The sequence below is a fragment of the Cenococcum geophilum genome, assembly GCF_001692895.1.
Source record: "Cenococcum geophilum 1.58 unplaced genomic scaffold K441scaffold_3, whole genome shotgun sequence".
NCBI lineage: Eukaryota > Fungi > Ascomycota > Dothideomycetes > Gloniales > Gloniaceae > Cenococcum > Cenococcum geophilum.
Window position 1 is genome coordinate 5411575 of NW_027137561.1, and position 21799 is coordinate 5433373.

Sequence of the window (21799 nt, forward strand, 5' to 3'; positions counted from 1 at the left end):
TTAAGCCTACCCCCGCGCTAGTCTCCTTTGCGTAATACTTAGGTGCTATCGCCTATAAGATATAGCCTATTAAGCTTGCGAAGCCTAAATATATAATATATCCAGAATACACTGGATATAAGGAAGAAAATGAGGTTTTAGTCATTATCGCGGTTATAAAGGGAAGGTAAGTTGTTGCTATTCTAATAATATTTTTACACCCTATATGTTCCGCTAAGCCCTATTACTAATAAGCTGTTTAATATATATATAGTAGTATATAGGGAGCTTTAGCTTTATAACCGGATTAATATTACTGCCGTTATAGGCAGTATAGAAGAGTAAAGCCCGATACTAAAAGATAATACTTAATTAAGTATTGTAAATAAAAGAACGGAATAACTTAAGTTATACTAGAGAAATCGTTAATTAATAGAGGGTAGAGGAGAAGTTGTATTAAGGTAAGGTAAAGTTAAAACCTAAGCTCCTTCTAAAATATATATAACCCTAAGTCTTATATATGTAATAAGAAAACGAACTAAAATAACTAAGGGGTATTTAACACTACTATATTACCTCCCCTACCTAAAACGTTATCCCCTAATATTTCCTTATATCTTCTAAAGTGGGTAATAAATACCCTAAAAAAGAAGACACTCTAACACCTAATACTCCTCTAACTTATTAAAAGCTGCCTATACTCTCTCCTTAATTATTGCCTCCGCTTCTTCCGTATTATCCTTATCTACTATACCTTCTACTTTAAGTTCTGCACTCCTATTATCCTACATATTAATATCTCTAGCTTAGAGGTTTAAAGATACTCTTTCTCTAATAGTATGCATTTCTGCTTGCATTTTCCTCTATAAAGGAGATTGTAAAATACTAGAGTTAATTGCCTACTCTTCTAAAGTAGTACCCCTTTCCGAAATTGGTAAAGGCGTTAGGCGGTACAATGCTGCTGGTTTATTAGTATCTTCTAAGGTACTAATAACTGTTAATAATTATTTAGGGGTAGTATCCCGGAGGCTATCTCCCTTAGGCTTACTTAGATCCTTTAGTTTACGGTTAATCTCTATAGGCACTACTTTGTTATTAAAGATATTAGGACTAAGGTTTAGAGCAGTAGTCCTAGCGCCTTAAGGCGTAATAGCCCTATCCTTGCCTTTAGCGTAGCCTTTAGAACTATACTCGGTTAATAGAGGAGTGCTAGAAGTTATACCCTTGTTTTTTAGATCTAAACTTAGGTCTTTAAGGTATTCTAAGTTATCTAGGGGACGCCTATAGCCTTATTCTTTTACTAAAAAGTAAAACCTTGCCCTAAATACCTCTTATTTAAATTCCTTAAGCTCTTTAAAACTATTATAAACAGCCTTAGCAATACACGCCCTATATCTTTCCTAAAATGCTTTATATTTATTATTTAAGGTAAGATCTAGGATTACCTACTGTTCTGCCCTTACTTAAGGATTATTTTATAAAAGTCTTCCAACTAAAGCATTTAAAAGGGCACTCTTTGCCTATAGTTGTATATAGGCCGGGAATTTATATAGAGGAATACTAGTAATAGGTTCGCTAGTAGGAGTTAAAACTAGGGAAAGACTAGTTAGATTTATCTATATAACCTCCTACTAGCTCTTAAGCCCAGGGATTTCTAATTTCCTAGTATTTAGTAGGATTGCGATTAAGTTTAGAGTAATAATTAAGCGGCTTAATGTTGCTTAAGATGCTCCTTATATAATAGTAGCTTTTATAAACCGTACTTTTCTAGTTTTTAATGTAATGGGTATCTAGTTAAGCTTAAACCTTTTAGCATTAGCCCTAGTCCAGGCCGTCTCTATATTCTTAATACGCCCCCTACTATTAAGTTCTCTGCGTTTTTAAAGCAAATTTACCTATTCTGGTATGTACTGATATATTCTAGGTAGGAGTTCTATATAAGACTAACTCCCCTCCTTAACTAAGGAAATATAAGAATAAAGCTAGCTATTTCTAGAATTTAGCCCTTCTTTATATACCTAGAGAAGATTAATTTCTAAGTTCTATTTTTTAGGAAGATAGCTATTAAAAAACCGGAGCGTATAGCTTGGATATATAATGAAACGAGTAGCATTATTAGTGCGTAAAGCTATAGTATATCTGTAGTGCTCCAGATCTATATAAACCACCTATTATAGTAAGGAATAATATATAGTCTAGAGGATACTATCTTTTTCTTCCCTAGAAGTCTTTTATAAATGGTGTGTATATATATTAAACTCTTCCTTAAAAATGCCTAGAATTCTAATATCTTCCCACTATTTAAATAAATTGGCGTAGTGGATTCCGAGTAGGTCCTATTTAAGTTCCCCTTTTAAGCCTAATATAAGCTTTCTTAATCCCACGCGGTTTACTAGATAATTGCTAGGTTATATAGTAGAATAAGTATAAATTCTGAGGTTATTGTTTGTATACTTTAGGCGACTATTCTTTTTAAACTAGAAATAGGAGCTTTTAGCTATCCGGAGAATGTTAACGGTATTATAGTTCTTAGAGACTAAGTAGATTTGTAAATGTAAATTAGTAGAAGAAACGCTGGCATTTAATCCTAATAACCCTGCCATTTTCTAAAGATGCATCCGGTATAACGCGCGGACTTCTATTCCATTTCCTTACTAGGCTATAATAAATTAGTATAAGATAGAAAAGATACCGTCTTCTAGCTCTTTCTTGGAATTAAGGGCCTTAATTAATTTAGCTAGCGTTTTAGAATAATATAAGCATTTCATTTTCCGCTTTAGCCGTACTTTTATAATAATTACCTCTTCTTTAGCAATTATTATTGCTTTTCCCTTCCGCCTATTAGCTTTACTAGAAGCTAAAGGCTCTATAGGTCCTATCTTTAGCTTCTTTCTTTAGGATTTCTTAGAAGCTTTTTTAGCCCTATATTTCTATAGGGAGCTAGCAATAAGGTTATCCTCTAAAGACGTAGATTTATTAGATTTAGAGTCTTCTCCTTATACTTTAGATACCTTGCCTCTAAATAGAAATAAGCTATACAGTATTCTTATATTTAAGCCTTTAACCTCCTTAAAAGGTAATAGTAGAGGTGCTAGAGTAACTGGCTCTGGTGCAGATTCCTCTTTAGTTTTAATAGTTAAGGCTAGTACTAAAAGCTTATGGCCTTGGCTTAGATAATAAACGAGCTTTTATTTTTTAATTAACTCCTTATTAACTACCGATCCGAATTTATAGGCGGTAAGAAAGTCTAAGGGTATTAGGTATAGGGTCCTTAAGATCCTAGCCTTTAAGAGTTTTAGGCGGCTTAGTATTATATTATTAATTATTTTTAACGCATCTTTCCTAGAGATCTAACTTTTTTTTACTTAATTAATAAAGATATAGATGCTTTTTAATGTATAATACGTATAGAAGAGCTTATAGGGACCTTCTAAAAGTTCCTCTCCCTACTTCTTCTTAATTATATTTCGCACCGCCTTAATCTTATTAATCTTATAGGTAATCTTAGAGAGCTTTCTAATATCCATAAAGGTGTTTTCCTAATCTTTATTTCCTAAATTTCCCTTAAGCTTATTATCCTTCTCAATTTTAACCATCGCATTTTTTATAGCCTTAACTATATTATGCTCTTGGTTTATAATAGCCTATATTAAACTATAATAGATGTTTATACGCTAATTAACTAGGTGGCTTTAGGCGGCCCTAAGGATAACCTCTATTATCTGCGCCTTTCCTTAGTATACGAGGGCTATTAACTAGATGGTAAGAGGTAGAGGCGTAAGAGGTAGAGGTATAGGAGGTAAAGGTAGCGGCTTTCCTTTTAAGCGGAGTTCTATAGTTTTAGACATTTTTATAGTAATATTTCATATGCGTAACGGGCGTATAGGTAGTATTTTAAGATAAGAGTTATAATAGTGTCTTCTTAACGTAAGAGAAAAGTAAATAGGCGCGTATAACTAAATAAGATAAGATAATAAGAAATCGAAATAAAGGCCTTATAGTATTTTCTAGAAAAAGGTAAATTAAAAAGGACCTTTATGTGAATTATTAATATATTAAGAAACTTTAACTAGCGGTCGAAGTTGTTTAATTAGTTAGATTTTCCTTACTAAGACTTTTCCGTAATAATAACATTAGTTAGTACTAAAAATTAACTTTAACCTCCGATATGCTTAACTAAGGTTTCTTAAAGTAAGTAGCTCTTCCCTTAACTTAAAAAGAAATAAAAATGCTAAATTAAAAATTGTAGAGTATAAAAATGTAAAATACTTATAAGAGATAGTTACTAGTAATAAGGATAAAAGAAAGAAGACTATATATAAAGTCTTTCTTTATAAGAGTAGTTATTAAAACTAAGGATTTAGAACTAGCTTTAAAGAAGTAAACTCTTTTCCTAATTGCTTATGGTAGTAAGGTGGGAGTATAGTAGAAGACTCTTAGTCTTTAAGAGTGCTAGCTATTATAGTGCCGAGTATTCCTTAGATAAGCCTTACTTGTAATTACTTTACGCGTTTATTATAGAGATAAAGAGAAGAAAGAGAAAGAGTTGCTATTTATAGTAATAGGTGTCCTAAGTAACGGCTTACCTATAAAAGGATCTTTGTAGAAGACCGTCTCTTAGTAAAGCTATAATCCTTAAGACGTAATAAGATTATAATATAATTAGAAGGGAGGAACGTATATAAAGGATAGGTAAAATCAACTGTAACTATAACGTAATCTTAGTTAATTACTGTTTATAAAGGCTTTCTCTCTCGCTTCTTTCCTTCTACTTTCTTTCCTTAAAAGGGTGTAATTAAGCTTAGCTTATATAATCCTTATACTAATGGAGCAGTACAGCGCTATACCGGTATAGTAGGAAACTGGCTATTTATCTTTTAGGAAGCTTAAAGGAACTCTTTTAATAAGTAGTAGTAATTAAGTTGCTTAAACGAGAGGGTAGGAGGACTTTTATAGACGAGAACTCGGCTAATTCTTCCTAGAGATTACCTTTTCTTTACCTACGCTACGGCCTCCTCCTTAGGTGCCTCCTCTTCTATAGGAACCTCTTCTATATTACATTGCTTTTATTTATACGGCCTTTTAGTCTAACTTCCTTAAAATCTTATATAAGGAACCGTTTTAACTTATTCCCATATAGATTATCTCTTATTTTAGTACTATTAAGTTTATAAAACCCTTTTTCTAATGCTATTTTAATCTGAAAGGGACCCTACTATTTTAGCTATAGCTTTTACCACCGCGATATATCTTTTGCCTTCTTTGCATCCCATATTAGCACAAGCCCCCTAGACTTAAGCTTACCCTTATAGGTATTCTCTATTAGCTAGACAATAGCGGCGCATCCTCTCCTAAGCTTCTTCGTTATTTATCTCTTATTACTTAAACTATTTTATTCTTAGAATAATTAACTCTTCTATTATCTTTACCTTATTCTATAAAAGTGTCTATTATATAGAAAGGCAGAGCTATCTATTAAGGCCTATTCCCAAAGGGTAGCCGTTTAAGTTAGATATAAGGCTTCCTCTATAGGGGTAGTAGAGGAAGCAGTAGAAGCTATAGTAGAAGCTAAGGAAGAGGAGTAGATTTAAGAATCTTGTTAAGAATATTATCGAAGTTAAACTAAGTATTTAATATTTTAATAAGCTTATAGGTAAAGCTGTAGGTTAATTAGATCTAGCTACTTTTTAAAAGGGAAGGTAATATATAGACACTAATCTAATTATAGTAGTAAATAATAGAGAGCTAGTGTAGAAGGGTAAAGCCTAATACTAAAAGATAATACCTAATTAAGCATTATAAGGGGAATAGGACTAGATAAGTTATGCTAAAAAGGTAAAAGAATAACTAGAGGGTAAGTTGGATTTTTTTTAGGATAAGGTTGAAGCCTAGGTTGCTTCTGTAATATATATAACCCTAAGCCCCCTATATATAATAAGAAATAAACTAAAATAACTAAGGAGCGTTCTACACTACTATATTACTACCCCTACCTAAAACGTTATCCCTTAACGTTTCTTTATAGACCCTATTTAGTAGGTAAGGAATACTTAAAAATAGAAAAAAAATAACCTAACACCTAGTATACCTTTAACTCCTCTAAAGCTGCTTACACCCCTTTCCTATTTATTGCCTCTATTCTATATTATCTACGCCTTCTACCTTAAGCTCTATATTTATATTATCCTATATATTAATAACACTAACCTAGAGTTTTAAAGACACCTTTTTACGGACAGCATTTATTTCCGCTTATATTGTCTTCTATATAGGAGGTTGGAGAATACTAAAATTAATTGTCTATTCTTCTAAAGCAGTACCCTTTTTTAAAATTAGTAAAGGTGTTAGGCGGTATAATACTGCTAGCTTATTAATATTCTCTAAAGCATTAATAAATGCCGGCGAATGTTTAGAAGTAGTATTTCGGAAGCCATCTTCTTTAAGCTTACTTATATTCTTTAGCTCCCGGTCAATTTCTATAGGCGCTACCTTATTATTAAATATATTAGGACTAAGGTTTAGCGCAGCAGTCCTAGCGCCCTAAGGCGTAATAGCCCTAGCCTTGCCTTTAGAATAGCCTTTAGAACCATAATTGGTTAGCGGGGGAGTGTAAGAAGTTATACTAGCTAGGTTATATTTATATTCTAAATCTAAAACCAAGTCTTTAGGATATTCTAGGTTATTTATAGGACGCTTATACCCTTATTCTTTTGCTAAAAAGTAAGACTTTACCCTAAATACCTCTTACTTAAATTCCTTTAGCTCTCTAAAGCTCTTATAAACAGCCTTAGTAATACATATCCTATATCTTTCCCGAAATACTTTATATTTATTATTTAATAAAGGATCTAGGATTAACTGTTACTCTCTTTTTACCCGAGGGTTGTCCTATAAAAGTCTCCTAACTAAAGTATTTAAAATAGCGCTCTTTGCCTACAGCTATATATAGGCCGGAAACTTATATAGAGGAGCGTTAGAAATAGGTTTACTAATAGGAGTTAAAACTAGGGGAAAAGCGTTTAGATTTATCTATATAACGGCCTACTGGCTCTTAAGCCTAGGAATCTCCAATCTCTTAGTATTTAGTAGGATTGCGATTAAGTTTGGTGTAATAATTAAGCGACTTAATATTGCTTAAGAGGCTCCTTGTGTAATAGTAGCTTTTATAAACCGTACTTCACCAGTCCTTAACGCAATGGGTATTTAGTTAAGCTTAAACTTTTTAGCATTAGCTTTAGTCTAGGCAGTTTCTATATTCTTAATACGCCCTCTATTATTAAGTTCCCTATATTCTTAAAGTAAGCCTACTTATTCTAGTATATACTAATATATACTAGGTAGAAACTCTATATAAGACTAACTCCCCTTATTAATTAAGGAGACATAAGAATAAAGCTAGCTTTCTCTAGAATTTGGCCCTCCTTTATACACTTATAGAAGGTTAATTTCTAAGTTCCGCTTTTTAGGGAGATAGCTATTAAGGAACTAGAGTATATAGCTTAGATATATAATAAAACGAGTAGCGCTATTAGCGCGTAAAGCTATTATATACTAGTAGTGCTCTAGATCTATCCGAGCTGCCTATTATAGTAGAAAATGGTATATAGTCTAAAGGATACCGCTATTTTCCTCTCTAGTGGTCTTATATAAATAATACGTATATATATTAAACTCCTTTTTAAAAATATCTAGAATCTTAGCATCTTTTTACTATTTAAATAAATTGGCCTAGTGGATTCTAAGTAAGTCCTATTTTATTTCCCCTTTTAAGCCTAATATAAGCTTTCTTAACCCTATACGATCTACTTAATAATTATTAAGTCGCACAGTAGAATCAGCGTAAATCCTAAGACCATTATTTATATACTTAGGACGACTATCCCTTTTAAACTAAAAATAAGAGCTTTTGGCTATTTAGAGAATATTAATAGTATTATAGTTTTTAGAGACTAAGTGAATTTACAAATATAAATTTATAGAGGAAGTACTAGCATCTAGTCTTAGCAACCCTACTATTTTCTAAAGATATATCCGGTATAGCGCGCGGACTTCTATTCTATTTCCTTACTAGGCTATAATAAACTATTATAAGACGGAAGAGATACCGCCTTTTAGTTCTTTCTTTAAATTAAGAGCCTTTATTAATTTAACTAGCGTTTTAGAATAGCACGAGTATTTTATTTTTTATTTTGGCCGTGGTTTCCTAATAATTACCTCTCTATTAGCTTTAGCAATTATAGCTACTTTTCCCTTTTGTTTATTAGCTTTACTAGAAGCTAAAGGTTCCGTAGGTCCTATTTTTAGCTTCTTTTTAGGAGATTTCTTAGAAGCTTTTCTAGCCTTGCGTTTCTGCGAGGAGCTAGCAATAAAGATATCCTCTAAAGATATAGATATATTAAATTTAGAGTCCTTTCTATTAGCTTTAGGAACCTTGCCTCTAAATAGAAATATACTATATAGTATCTTTACGTTTAAGCCTTTAACCTCTTTAAAAGGTACTAATAGAGGTCCCGGAGTAACTGGCTTTAGTATAAATCCCTCTCTAGTTTTAACGGTTAAGGCTGGTACTAAAAGCTTATAGCCCTGGCTTAGATAACAGGTAAGCCTTTATTTCTTAATCAGCTCCTTATTAACTTCTAGTCCGAATTTATAAGTATTAAGGAAATCTAAGGGTGTCGGGTATCGAGTCCTTAAGATTTTAGCCTTTAAGAGTTCTAGGCGGTTTAGCATTGTATTATTAACTATCTTTAATACATTCTCTCTGGCGATCTCGCTCTTTTTAGCTTAATTAATAAGGATATAAATGCTTTTTAGTGCGTAATATATATAGAAGAGCTTATAGGGACCTTCTAAAAGTTCCTTTTCCTACTCCTTTTTAACTATATCCCGTACCGTCTTAATCTTATTAATCTTATAAGTAATCTTAGAAAGCTTCCTAATATTTATAAAGGTATTTTCCTACTTTTTACTTTTTAAGTTTCCTTTAAGCTCTCTATCCTTTTTAATCTTAATTATAGTATTTCTTGTAGCCTTAACTATATTATGCTCCTAGTTTAAAATAACCTATATTAAACTATAATAGATATTTACGCGCTAATTAATAATAAATTCAATTTACCGCCTGTCTTAGTCCCCCTAGTGGGTCTACGCAGGCTAATACCTTCTATAGGAAAAACTCTATCTTAGAGAAAACCCGATCGCGGGCCGCGCTAGAGAGATGACAGCGTTCTAATATCGGGGCGCCGGCGACTCGCCTTCTACTTGGCTTAGAGTCTGTATATTAAGCTAACTAACCGCGCTTTATAGACGATCTTATACTACCCCTTCTTCCCTTATCCTTTTACCTATATCCTTTTGCCTATATTCTTTTACTAATCCTCTAAGCTTTAAAAGGGCTAGTATCCCCTTATGTCCTCTGTATCTATTACCTTTATAGCCTAGAACTAGGCTAAAGCACCTAACTATATTAGTCACTTTGCAGCCACTTAAGCATTTCTTTTATTGCTTAAGACGTCTTAGAGGCATTTAGAGGTATATTATACTATAAGGTCCGCCCTCTAGTATTATAGACATTAGAATAGTATATAGTATACTATCTGCCTTATTTAATTATATTTGCACCGCGGGAGAATTTCTAGTACTCTAATAGATGTAAGCCATGCGTTAAGCCCTATTACCTCTATACGAAGGAGAAATAGTACTATAGCCTCTGCTTTTATTAGATCTTTATATAATAGGATTATAGGTTTCCCCTATAGGGTCTTTTACGTAGTTTCTGTGCGGTTTTTGGCCTTTGCCTACTATTGTTAGCGCTATTCTAGGTCTACCCATTTCGCGATAAGGGTGATTTCCCGCTAGCGGTGCTGGTGGCCTCCTATACGGTAGCGGCACTCCGTCTACACTTTGCCGGCGCTCCGCTGGCTACGCCTATAGGGGTTTATTACAGCTTCTTGCTCTATATAATCCTTCTAATATGCGAGGAACCCCTATATTTTATTCTTATGGTCCTTTATGCGGTCTTTAAGCACTTCTAGTAGTACTAGTAGCCGTCTTATTTTCTGCTAGCGCTTTATTAATGTTTTCTAGATACCCTTAAGTGCCTCTACTAATTCCTTTTCTACCCTATTAAAAGCTGTCTTAGCGGCTTTTTAAAGGGCTGTTATTTTAATATAGAGTTAGATTAGGGGAATAGCCGCTTCCTTCTTAATTATAGCTATTAGTATTTGCTGGTATACTTCTATAACCCTATAGAGGCATTAGTTCTAGACTTTCTATAGCGGTTTAAGTAGGCTTTTTGCTGGCGTTCCGCCGTTATTCTGTACTCCCTACACTTAGGCGCTATATAGCATCGCTAGTTAGACGGTGGCTATATATAGGAGGCGCGAGCGGCGCATTGATGGGCCCTATATAGATGTAGTAATCCTTAATATTGCTTTAAAGGCTGCTAATCCTTTAGTTACTACCTTCTTAATCTATTCTTTCTACTAAAGCTTAGGGTCTACCTAAATCTTTAGGATTTGTATACTGGTTTTCTAGGGAGCTATCTCGCAGCCGGCGATACGCACGGTAGATATAAGGTCTACAGTGGCGTGGTGCTGTCGCTTTGTAAAGTGTATAAGCTAGTACTTTTTAGGGGCGAACGCCGCGCCGTGTTAGTTTGCCTATATAGCGTAGTAATTATAGGCGGCTTTTAATCGTTAACAGTTCTCTACTATGGAGTCCCCCTAGGTAATAAGATTTGTGTTATCTATAAAGCCGAACCCTAGCGTGCCGCTATTAGGGCTTTAGAATTTCTCTAAAAGTTCTAATATAAAAAAGAGAAATAGAATTGGCAATAAGGGAGACCCCTAGGGGATACCTATCTGTGTTTAGATCTAATTGCTCTTATATTTTATAAACTTAATATAGGTCTTATATACTATTAGGAAGCTTTATATAAAGTCTATAAGCTATTTTAAAAAGCCTTTTCTTTTTAGAATATAGAGGAGCCTTTTATAGGATACGTTGTTAAATACTCCTATTAGGTCTAGGCTTAGCATTAACATTATATACCCATGGCGCGTTCGCCACGCTGTCTATATATAAGAGCTAAGCAGTCCTACTACTAATAGTGTAGATTGCTTGCGCCTTGCTCCTATTTGGTTCTAAGGGAGTAAACTATACTCCTCCGCTACTTCTAATATAATATTAGCTACGTGCTTTTTTAGGACTTTTGCTAGCGTATTTTTAAGGGCAATTAGTTTATAGCTGCCTAGAAGAAAGTAGTCTTTCTTTCCTTCCTTGCGTAATACTATAGTTATAGATTTTTTAAGACTTTTTGGTATTATTCCATTAGTAAAGCAGTAGCTGGCTACTTCTGCTAAGTCTTTTATAATAACTAGGGCAACTGCTTTAAGAACTTCGTTTAGTATACTATTTAGCCCTAGAGCTTTTCTATTAGGAAGGCTCCTAATTAGCTTACTAATTTCTTCTATTAAGATAATAGGGCTAATAATAAGTGCTCTTTATTCCATTATTACCTTTATTTTAATATCGCTAAGGTCCGCTATTCCAGTCTTAGGAAAGAATTTGGCTATAAGGATATCTGCTTTTATAGTATTATTGTTTGTTAAGGGGTCCTTAATAGACCTCCTAAGGTCTAGTAAGTGGGGGTCTGCCTTCGCTATGCTTGCTTTTCTGCTCTATTTTAATAGGATTTAAAGTCCTTTATTATAGGGTTTTAATTAATCCTTAGTAAGTTTATAAATAAAGCGCCTCTAGTTATTATAACTAACTCTCCTAGTTTCTTTCTAGAGTTAATTACTTAGTATTAGGTATCTTTGTAAGTCCTAGGGGTTATTATAGTCCTAGTACTATCGCCGCGCCTAGTAGGCGCTAGCGTAGAGCTATATGGCATTTAGTGACTATTTTTGGCGGGCCTACTAGCTAGGTTGTACTTATAGGCAGTGTTTTTTAAGTGCTTATTTAATCCCTTCCTAGAGGGCTTAAAGGGGGTCTTTAGATATAGCCTAGTTAAGCCCCTAGATGCTTTAGAGGAGGCTCTATAAGTTTAGTTTTTTAAAGGCGAGGCGCTAGCGTTTTACTAGCGAATAGCTGGCGTTGTTAATTTAGATGCGGATAGGTATATAGTCTCTTATAAGGGCCTATTCCTTAACTATACTATAGAAGTTAACTCTTCTATATAGATTTGGAGATATAAATATAAGGTTAATTATACTCTCCTATTGCCCTCTTTTTTATATAGGCTTTCCTTTTAGTATAGCGAGTACAAGACCTCCAGCTTTAGTTTCGGCTAGTAGGCGTTCCGCCTGTTCTTTGCTAGCTATATGCTTTTCGCCCTACCTTAAATAGTAGGCGTTAAAGTCGCCTAGGAGTACGATTTCTCCCTTAGCTTCCTTAATGGCCGTTTTAACCTCTGGCTATGTCCTAATCTAAGGGCCGTCTTTGCGCGGGTTATAAATGTTAATAATTATAATCTCTAGCCCCTCTAGGCGCACCTAAGGGGCTATAGTAAAGGGGCCGTACTATCTGCGCTTTTAATACGCGGCATTAATATTCTGGCTAATTATAAAGCAGACCTTTATTATAGGGAGGGCATTATACGTAAGTGTAAATCCCCTAGGGCAGTATATTAATTTAGTGTACCTATTATATGCTAGCTCCTAAACTATAAGGACCTAGTAGTCTACTAGTGTAACACTATTAAAGAAGGGGTGATATGCCCCTTAATTTGCATTTCCATAGTTATACTAGATAATTATACACTTATTTATTTAGGGTAGGTATAGGCTTATCCATATCTATATCCTGCTCCTCTTTATTTTCGCTAGTTACTATTATTACTCTATTAGCGTATAGCTAGAGCCTTAATTGCGATCTATTTCTGCTTATTTTATTAATAAAAGATAGTTTACCTGGTCCCTGTTTAAGTGGTTATTCTTAAGTCCCTAATAGTTCTTATCCTCTTTTTTTATTAGTAATAATTATAAAGTTTCCTAGTATTAGGGGTAGGTGTAATATTGTTTCTATAGCTTCTTATATATAGAGTAACTGCGTTAAGAGGGCTATTTTTTTTATTTAGATGCCTTTAAGGTAGCTTTAGAAAGTCCTATACTTCTTTCTTTGCTATACTTTATAGGCTTTACCGTAATTAATATAGGATACCCTTTCTTTAGGGTAATCTGTGGTGCTATATAGTCCTATATATTATCTATATTTTATTTATTTTCTATATACGCTTTATATATGTCCCTATTAATTATATCTATAGTATTACTTTATAATTAGGCTGTTCTTAAATAGCCTAGTCTTAAAAAGCTAAGATTTAATAACTATCCCACTTTTTATAATTTTATGCTAAATTGCTTAGGTTAGGACGCTAATTATAAGTATTCCTCTAGTCTTCTTAGGTTCTTTTTAGGCACTACTAGGGCTTACCTAGCGTTTCGCCTACGCTTTAGGGTTATATAGCTATTAGATCCGGCTAATAGCTACTCTAAGCGCAAGGCGCTTTATAGCTTTGTAGATAAATTAAGTTAATTTTAAGTTATCTATATTCCTTCCACTGTTAATTAAGGTCTTAAGTGGGACCCTAGGTACTTCTAAGAGGTAGTTTTTTTTTTAGTATTTTAAGTCCTAGCGTGTTTGGTCCGTTTAAGATTTAATTCTTTATTATTTAGGAGGAGATATAAACATCTATGTCCCCGCTGTTAAGGGTGCATACGGTATATACGCTTAGTATTATTCTCTAAATATTTTTAAGGAGCTTCCCTAGTTTGTGGCCCTGGGGCTCCTTAAGCCGGACGCGTACGGTCGCTCTCTGCGGTGCCGCGACTACGTTTACTGTGCGGGCCGCTTGCGCAGCGACGGCTGCCTAGGTCTGGCCCTATACTAAAGAAACTCCTAAACCTAGGGGTCCTCCTTTACACATTTCTTTTTAAATTTTTATAATGCTAGCTTTGATCCAGTTAAGCTAGGCCTTAATTTCCTTCTCTTAGGTTATCTAACGCGTTAAGAGGGTTTTAATGCGTTATATTACTTCTTAAATAGTAATAAGTATCTAGTGTTATGGGGTTTCTTCCTCCTCTTTTATAAGATTATCTTTGATTTATCTGAGTATTTCCTTTAATTTTTGCTATTACTAGTTAAGCTAGCAGCTGTTCTTTCCGTATTATTACCCTCCTAGTTTATAGTTCAGCTCCTTTACATCATAATTTTCGTAACTCCAGCGGGAAGCTTACGCCCCTCTGTTGTCCCCCATGCTTTACAGATAGGGGCGACGTGGTTTTATGGGGTCTCTTAGTGCGGGGAATGGGATTCCGATATCGGATTGCTTTATTAAGTAGTTTTTAGGCTGGTTTCGCTGCTGTTACGGCTTTTACCTAAGCTTGGGTTTATTATAACTATAAAAGGAATTAAGGTTAACCCTAAAAAGGTAAAGGCAATTAGCAACTAGAAGCCCCCTTATATAGTAAAAGGAATCCCTACGCGCTAATTAACTAGGTGGCTTTAGGTAGCTTTAAAAATAACCTTTATTATCTACACCTTTCCTTAGTATGCGAGGGCTATTAACTAGATAGTAGGAGGTAGAGGTATAAGAGGTAGAGGTGGCGGCCTTCCTTTTAAGCGGAGTTCTATAGTTCTAGGCATTTTTATAGTAAAATTCCGCGTGCGTAATAGGCAATTTAAGAAAAGGGTAATAATAGTGCTTCTTAATGTAAAGAAAAGTAAACGGGTATATATAATTAAACAAGACAGGGCGACAGGATAATAAGATAATAGGATAACAAGAAGTCAAAATAAAGATCTTATAGTATTTACTAAAAAGGTAAATTAAAATAGTCGTTATATGAAATCTTAAGATGTTAAGGAACTTTAACTACCGGTTAAAGTTATTTAATTAGTTAGATTTTCCTTGCTAAGACATTTATATAATAATAACTTTAATATTAACAATTTTTTAAATGAATAAATAAGACTTAGATAATACCTAACTCTAACCTTTAGTATACTTAACTAAGACTTCTTAAAGTAAAGTAGCTCTTCTCTTAACTTAAAAGGAAACGAAAATGTTAATTTAAAAATTATAGAACGTGAAAATATAAAATACTTATAAGAGATAGTTATTGGTAATAAAGGTAGAAGGAAAAAGACTATACGTACAGTTATTCCTTATAAGAGTAGTTATTAAGATAGAGGATTTAAAACTAGCTTTAAAGAGCTAAACTCTTTTCCTAATTCCTTATACTAGTAGGATAAGGTAGAAGTATAGTAGAAGACTCTAATTCTTATAGTTGCTTTACGTGTTTATTATAGAGGTAGAGAGAAGAAAGCGAATAAGTTACTACTTATAGTAATAGGTATCCTAAGTAATAGCCTATTTATAGAAGAATCTTTATAGAAGACTGCATTTTTAGTAGGGTTATATAATCCTTAAGACGTAGTAAGATTATGGTGCAGTTAGAAGGAAGAGACGCTGCTATAGCCTCCTTTTTAGGTGCTTCTTCTTCTATAAAGACTTCTTCTATATTATAGTTGCTTTTATTTATACGGTCTTCTGGTCTAATCCCCTTAGGATCTTGTATATAAAACCGTTTCGACTAATTCCTATATAGGGTGCCTCCTATTTTAGTGCTATTAAGGTCCTTAATTTTATAGAACCCTTTTTCTAATAACCTTTTAATCTAGAGGGGGCCCTGCTATTTTAGCTGCAGCTTTTGCTATCGCAATATATCCTTTACCTTTTTCGCATTTTATACTAGTATAAGCTCTCTAGGCTTAAGCTCACTTTTACGGGTATTCTATATCTTATTAAAGTATTCTTTATTAGCTAGATAATAGCCATATATAGAATACTAGAACTAGATAGGAAGTCTATAAAATTAGGTATTAAGTACAGCTCTATTAAGTAAGGTATTAATTAGTATTGTCTTAGGCTTATCTACGTTAATATTATTAAGGCCTTTTACTATAGGAATACGCCCTTATAGCTTTGTATTAAAGCTATTAATAAGCGAGTTATAGTAAGCTAGTTGCTTTAGGATTCTTTACTTTTTAGCTCTAAAAGGTTCTAATTATAATGAGGTTAATTTAGAAGGTAGCTTTATAGGCTATCTTTCCTTTAAACCCCTAGAGAGCCTCTAGGTTCTAATATTAATAATATCCTTATAGCTAAGGTAACTCTTTCGTCCGCTAGGCCGCCTTATAATAGTAGTTAATAGCTTAAGCGCAAGATAATATATATTAGTAGCTGTATTAGCTAGCGTGTAATATATGCTATTAAACTGGCTAAACGCGTCCTCTATAGTATACCGCAGCTCTAGGTAGTAACTAGTAGTAAGTAATACTTAAGTAAATAACTCTATTATATCTAAACTAGTTTGCCGTTAGCCTTAAAGAAGAAGCTTAAGAATAAGGTTATAATGTTTGTTAAGTTGATTTATCTTAAACCAACTATTTTACTAGCCTTTATAATTAACTAATATACTAGCAAGTAATGATCTTTAGAGGACTTAATCCGCGGCTTTAGTTATAAGCAATTTAGTAAGGTATAAAGCTAACTATATATATTAACTCTTTATACTACTAGTAAAGAGAANATAGTAGNAAATAATNACCCNTTTAATAAGCNTAATATTAGCGTNCTTAATANNAAACTTTAATATAAGGTAGACCTCTATATCTTATATAAATCGAATATAGTTTTAGAACACCTTATTAACTAGTTTATTACCATAGGACTATTAGCTGGGCGAGAAGAACTCCTCTTAAATGCGCTGTAAGGTAGTAAGGAATCTTACTCTTACTACTGCCGTTTTATTACCTCTTTTAATATCTTATCCAGTAATCTAATTATTAACCCCCTTATTACCCTGGTCCTTAATATTTAAAAAAAAAAAGACTAAGGAAGTAGGCAGTAATTTAGGCGTTAAAGGACTTAATTACGACCTCCTCTTTATAATAGAACGGCATCTTATAACCCTAATACGCGCCAAGGTAGACCTTATTATAATCCAATAATTTAAAGTAGTTGGATAGTCTACTGTAAACGTTGTATATTATATCTATATAGTTAGTTCGCTAATAGAAAAATCCAGCTATAGGAAGAAACTATTTTAGCTATTTATAGTGACGCTCTTTAAGATAGCGCTCTTGCTGTATAGATTAGAGGAGGCCTATAGTCTTCTAATCGCCATTAATTAAGACTAATTTACTATTATTAAAGGATCCTTCCTTATACCCTAGCTGGCCCTCTTAAAACCTATATTTGCCGTTATTACCACTAAATATATTCCTAAGAACACCATATATGCCCTCTAAAGTGCCTTTATTCTCTAGAATTGGACCTAATATAAAGTGGCGTAGCTTTTATAAAAGGAGATAATCTATAATAGGCATACTGGGCCAGAAGTCTGCGACAATATTAAGCTCTTTAACTTTTAGTATTGTATACGCAATAGCCTTAGTAATTTAATATAGCTGGCACTGTTCTATATAGCTATCTACCTAGTTGCTAGGATGATTAAAGATTACGCTATAAGTAAGCTATTCCGTAGGTTTAAGTATAAAAGTATAAAGACCATTATACAGAAACTTAGGGTTAAGTATAAGCTTAGAAGTAGTAACGGAGAGGTGCTTATTAGTGTTTAGTATAGTCTTATATTAAACCCTTTTATTCTAGTTAAAGTTATTATATATAACCGTTAGCTGGTTCTAGTTCTTTAAAGTAATTGCCTTAATTATGCGCTATAAGAAAGTTACTATTTATTATACTAGCAGTGACCAAGAAGCCTTAAAGTGCGCGATTTATAGCTAAGATACCTTAACTATACCCTCCGCTCGCAATAACGGAGGCGTCTTATTTAAACCCTTAAGTGTGGAAGCATATACCCTACTAACTTCCTCCAGTTCCTTTTGTATTTTGGCAAGACTAGTATATAATATTATAACTCCTAACTTATAAAGAAGCGCAATACACCTTCTTTTAACACCTATATTGTGTAAATAAACCCCTAAAGTAGTATAGAACTAATAGCTAACTTAAGGGGCTTATACGTTTGCTAGGATTACGCACACTATAAAAAGCTTATTATAGTAAGGCGTAATATTATAAAAATTAGTATATAGCCTTTACTAAACTAAAGCTATAAGGAAGCTCTATAGCGTTAGAGCAAGACACTATACGTTAGTAGTAATTATATTAAGCTTAAGCTTTTTAACTGGTTCCTTAGCGTTAAATTATCTAAGCCTACTAGGAATAATAACTCCGTTCTCTTCTCTTAGGCGCATAAGATCTTCTAACTCTTACTCTATTTACTTATATAGAGGTTCTTAATAAAGCCTTCCTAGCTAGCGATTACCATACACTATAAGCCGTTCCTTAACTTCTGGCTCTTTAAATATTACCTTCTATAGCCTATTTATATGTCACTCTGGCGTATTATAATTAGAAGGGCTGGAAGCGGTTATATAATGCTTAATAAAAGTTATAATGCCCTAGCGGTGCTTATATAGCTGTTCTAATATTAAGTTAACTCTTTTACGTTCTAAATAAAAGACTTATAGTCCTTAATTTTTATTTAAAGCTGGCTTGTTAGTTTAGGTACTCTAGCTATAGTAGGAAGAGGGCGGCGGTGGTTATAGGAGAGGTACGGCTACTACGACTTGGGGGCGTCGGGCGCGATAATAAGATAATGAATTGGAATCGGGCAAATCGGGCAACGTAGTCTTCTTTACTAGGTTTGATTTGGTAATTCTGGCCATTAGGAATAGCTTAGGGAGCTATAGAAGTTGAGATAATTTGGCTTAAAGTAGGTGTATATAGGCCTAAATGCCCCGCGCGGGACTAACAAAAATCCGAACCGTGTACCAGACCTTCTAACGAAGGTCTTGCCAAAAGCGGCTAGCGGCTTGGCAAGAAGGTCTGGGAACGAGACAACTCAGACCATAGAATCAACTTTTTGACAAAAAAGGTTAGCGATATCCGCTTGCGGATATACGTAAGTCCGCTAATTCATTCTTCGGTCTGAGCTTGCTGAGGTAAGGTCTGAGCTTGCTATTCGCATCCCCGCACCTGAGAAGCATCAGGTCTCAACTGAATCAAAAGGGCCCAAGCGACTATCCTTTTACCCTACTTTGAAGCGCAAGGCACCTTAGCACCGTCAGCAAGATGAAAATATCCAGTACATGTCTTGTGTTGTTGACGGCCGGGGTTTTTGGGGTAGCTGCGAAAGGTATTTCCCTCCCAATAACTTTATTGTCTTTGATGCCAACATGAGTACCGCAGAAGTGCTCCATACCGCCACCGTTAATTCTATTGGGGGTGGCCGTATCTTGACCCCCCGAAACAATTACAATGGCTGGGTCAATCCTGAGGACTTGACTCCTATGCCACAGTGCATCGCTCAGCAGGATCAATCCACCTGGCTGAGTACCATGACGAAATGTACCGGCAAACGATGCACCTCGCACTTTGGAGTCTTCTGCACTCACCACCAATGGCTGACTCAGCTCAGCTGTCTCAGCACTGGATTTTCCTCCGATGTTATCAAAGGTTATCTCCCGTACTGCAGTAGATCAGTACTCGCCAAAGCGCAGTTGTATCTGTGGATTCGTAAAATTACCGGTCGAACGTGGCTTGTTGATGTCGGCGACGCGAACGGGTTGCAAAACCTCTCCCCGGCCTCCCTGGCTGAAGGATATGCGGCCGTCAGCGTGACTTACAAAGCACCGACATGCCTAACGGGCTCAGTTTCTGCTCTATCGATGGAACCATTTCAACATGTAATGGCCTCCTGTGGCTTCACAAGCACCACCCAACATACCGGAAACGCCGCTCGTCCTTGGGAATATAGTGAATCCCTACGGTCCATGATCGCTCTGGATTTTGAAACTGTCGGTTACAATCTCACCCAGCGTAGCATCGGATATGGCGACTATTTTGATAAAGAATGCTTCTGCGACGCCTTCACTATAGATCCGAAAAAAGAACCCTGTTTAGGGCCAGGGCAGTTAGACTTGACGAGGGAGTGGCTATGGATAATTGCCACTTGTGGGCCGACGTCCGTACCCGACAACTGGACGGACATACTCAAAACCACAGAATTCGCGTATATCCCCACCGAAGACTGGCGCTGGCCCACGTGTGTCACAGATATGCCGAAACAGGTGACCGAGCTTACCGACCAATGTACAACCGATGCTTGTGGGCTCGACTCTAGTGGCTACTGCAAAGTCAAGCGCGCAGTAGACAGGGCTTGCTTCTGCCGCAACATTAACTACGATTCCTGCGGAGGTTCATGCCAGATTTTCGAGACCCGAATAGACTATGTAAAGTGGCTCCACGATCTTTGTGGGAGTGTGCAGGACTGGCACGGTCTGCCAGATAATTGGCGCAAATTAGCCGCCCCTACCCACCTCGACATGATTCCATGGCAATGGACTATCAAACCATCCAACGAGGCAACGGAAAAATGTGCCTCGAATGAGTGGAAGCTCGGAAGCTTTGCTCTGGTCAATATAGCTACTTTTCTTGCCGCATTTCTCAGTCGGAGAACAGGAATACATCGCATCGCACGCGGCTTTCTATGGCACCCGCACCCGTGGTGTTGGATTTTCACGGGGATTTTAATCGCCGCTCTTCAACTGCTTGCAAACTGGTTCAATGCGTTTCTTGTCCAGAAAACCCTTGGTTATGAGCATGTTCCCGTTATTCAACTGATGCTCTTCTGGTGCTCAATGCCTCGGCTTGCTTGGCTAACGATTTTGCTGATTGGTGTACAACCCTCCGCGGCCGCATCTTCTTTGTTTGCGGAAATGATCCTCCAGTTTTTATCATCATATTACATGATTCTGACCGTCAATTATGGTCGAGAACACAACTTCTACCTTGGAGGTATGGAAAGTGTGGAAAGAGGAAGATCGGCAAAAATCATGTATGCTGGAGCACTCCTGTGGCTTATTATTATTATCGTGGCTTTCGTTCAGTTGATGCGGGTTACACGTAGGATGAAGAGGTTCACTGGATCTGGTAGCCTTGATTTACCAAAGTGGCAGAGAAGCAAACAGACAACATCGAACATTGCAGAGGAGCTGATGGCCTGGTTGAATGAACATTGCACATGGTTAGAAGAGAAGTTGGCACATTATTGGATAGACAAGAGTAGGGCCTTAGAAGAAACACCGTTGACGAGTGGCGAGGGAGGAAATTACACGGTGTATGGCACTCTCCCTGTTAAAAGCCAAAATAACTGGGTTTCCCAAAAAGCATTCGCGAAACTATATACGGTCACGGCCATAAGCATGCTCCTTCTTTGGATTACGCAATGGCTCTTTTGGGGTGGATTTATTGGTCTTAGTTCGGAAGAGTACGTATTCATGCACATACTTAGTCCATGTTAGCTAACTGGATTTAGGTTCTGTCCCCCTAAGCTTGGGGTCCTCACGGCTGTCTGGATTGCCTTCTCATTGGGAGGTGCTGCTGTTGGAGCTATACATAGCTCACAAGTGGCCAGAGCACCTTATCGTAAGAGTATGGTGCATAAAGACTGCATATAGGGAAATTTTACTAGGCGAGAACTTCAAAATTCTAAGTCATTTTGCGAGGCGTCTTGGTCACGTCTGCGTACACAAGGTACCGCCATAGTAGGACTTAGCGAAAATCGCGAAAATCAAAGTTCCCTATATGCAGTCTTTATGCACCATACTCTTACAACATGTCCAGTACTACCTTAACCAGATTCCCGCATGTTTCAATTCGCCAGGGGCTGGGCACGAGGTATCTCTACCCGGCTATTCAAGCCAAATTCCTGCATTGTTTCAA

General features: G+C 35.7%; 1 protein-coding gene across 1 annotated transcript; it reads left to right on the plus strand.

The window, feature by feature from the left end:
• Positions 1-19251: 19251 nt before the first annotated feature.
• Positions 19252-21382, plus strand: K441DRAFT_673505 (uncharacterized protein; the record flags this gene model as incomplete). The annotated part of the gene is made up of 2 exons (XM_067650655.1): positions 19252-21344; positions 21379-21382. The coding sequence occupies 2 exons, from the start codon at positions 19252-19254 to the stop codon at positions 21380-21382; spliced, it is 2097 nt and encodes a 698-aa protein (XP_067509554.1).
• Between the last annotated feature and the right edge of the window lie 417 nt (positions 21383-21799).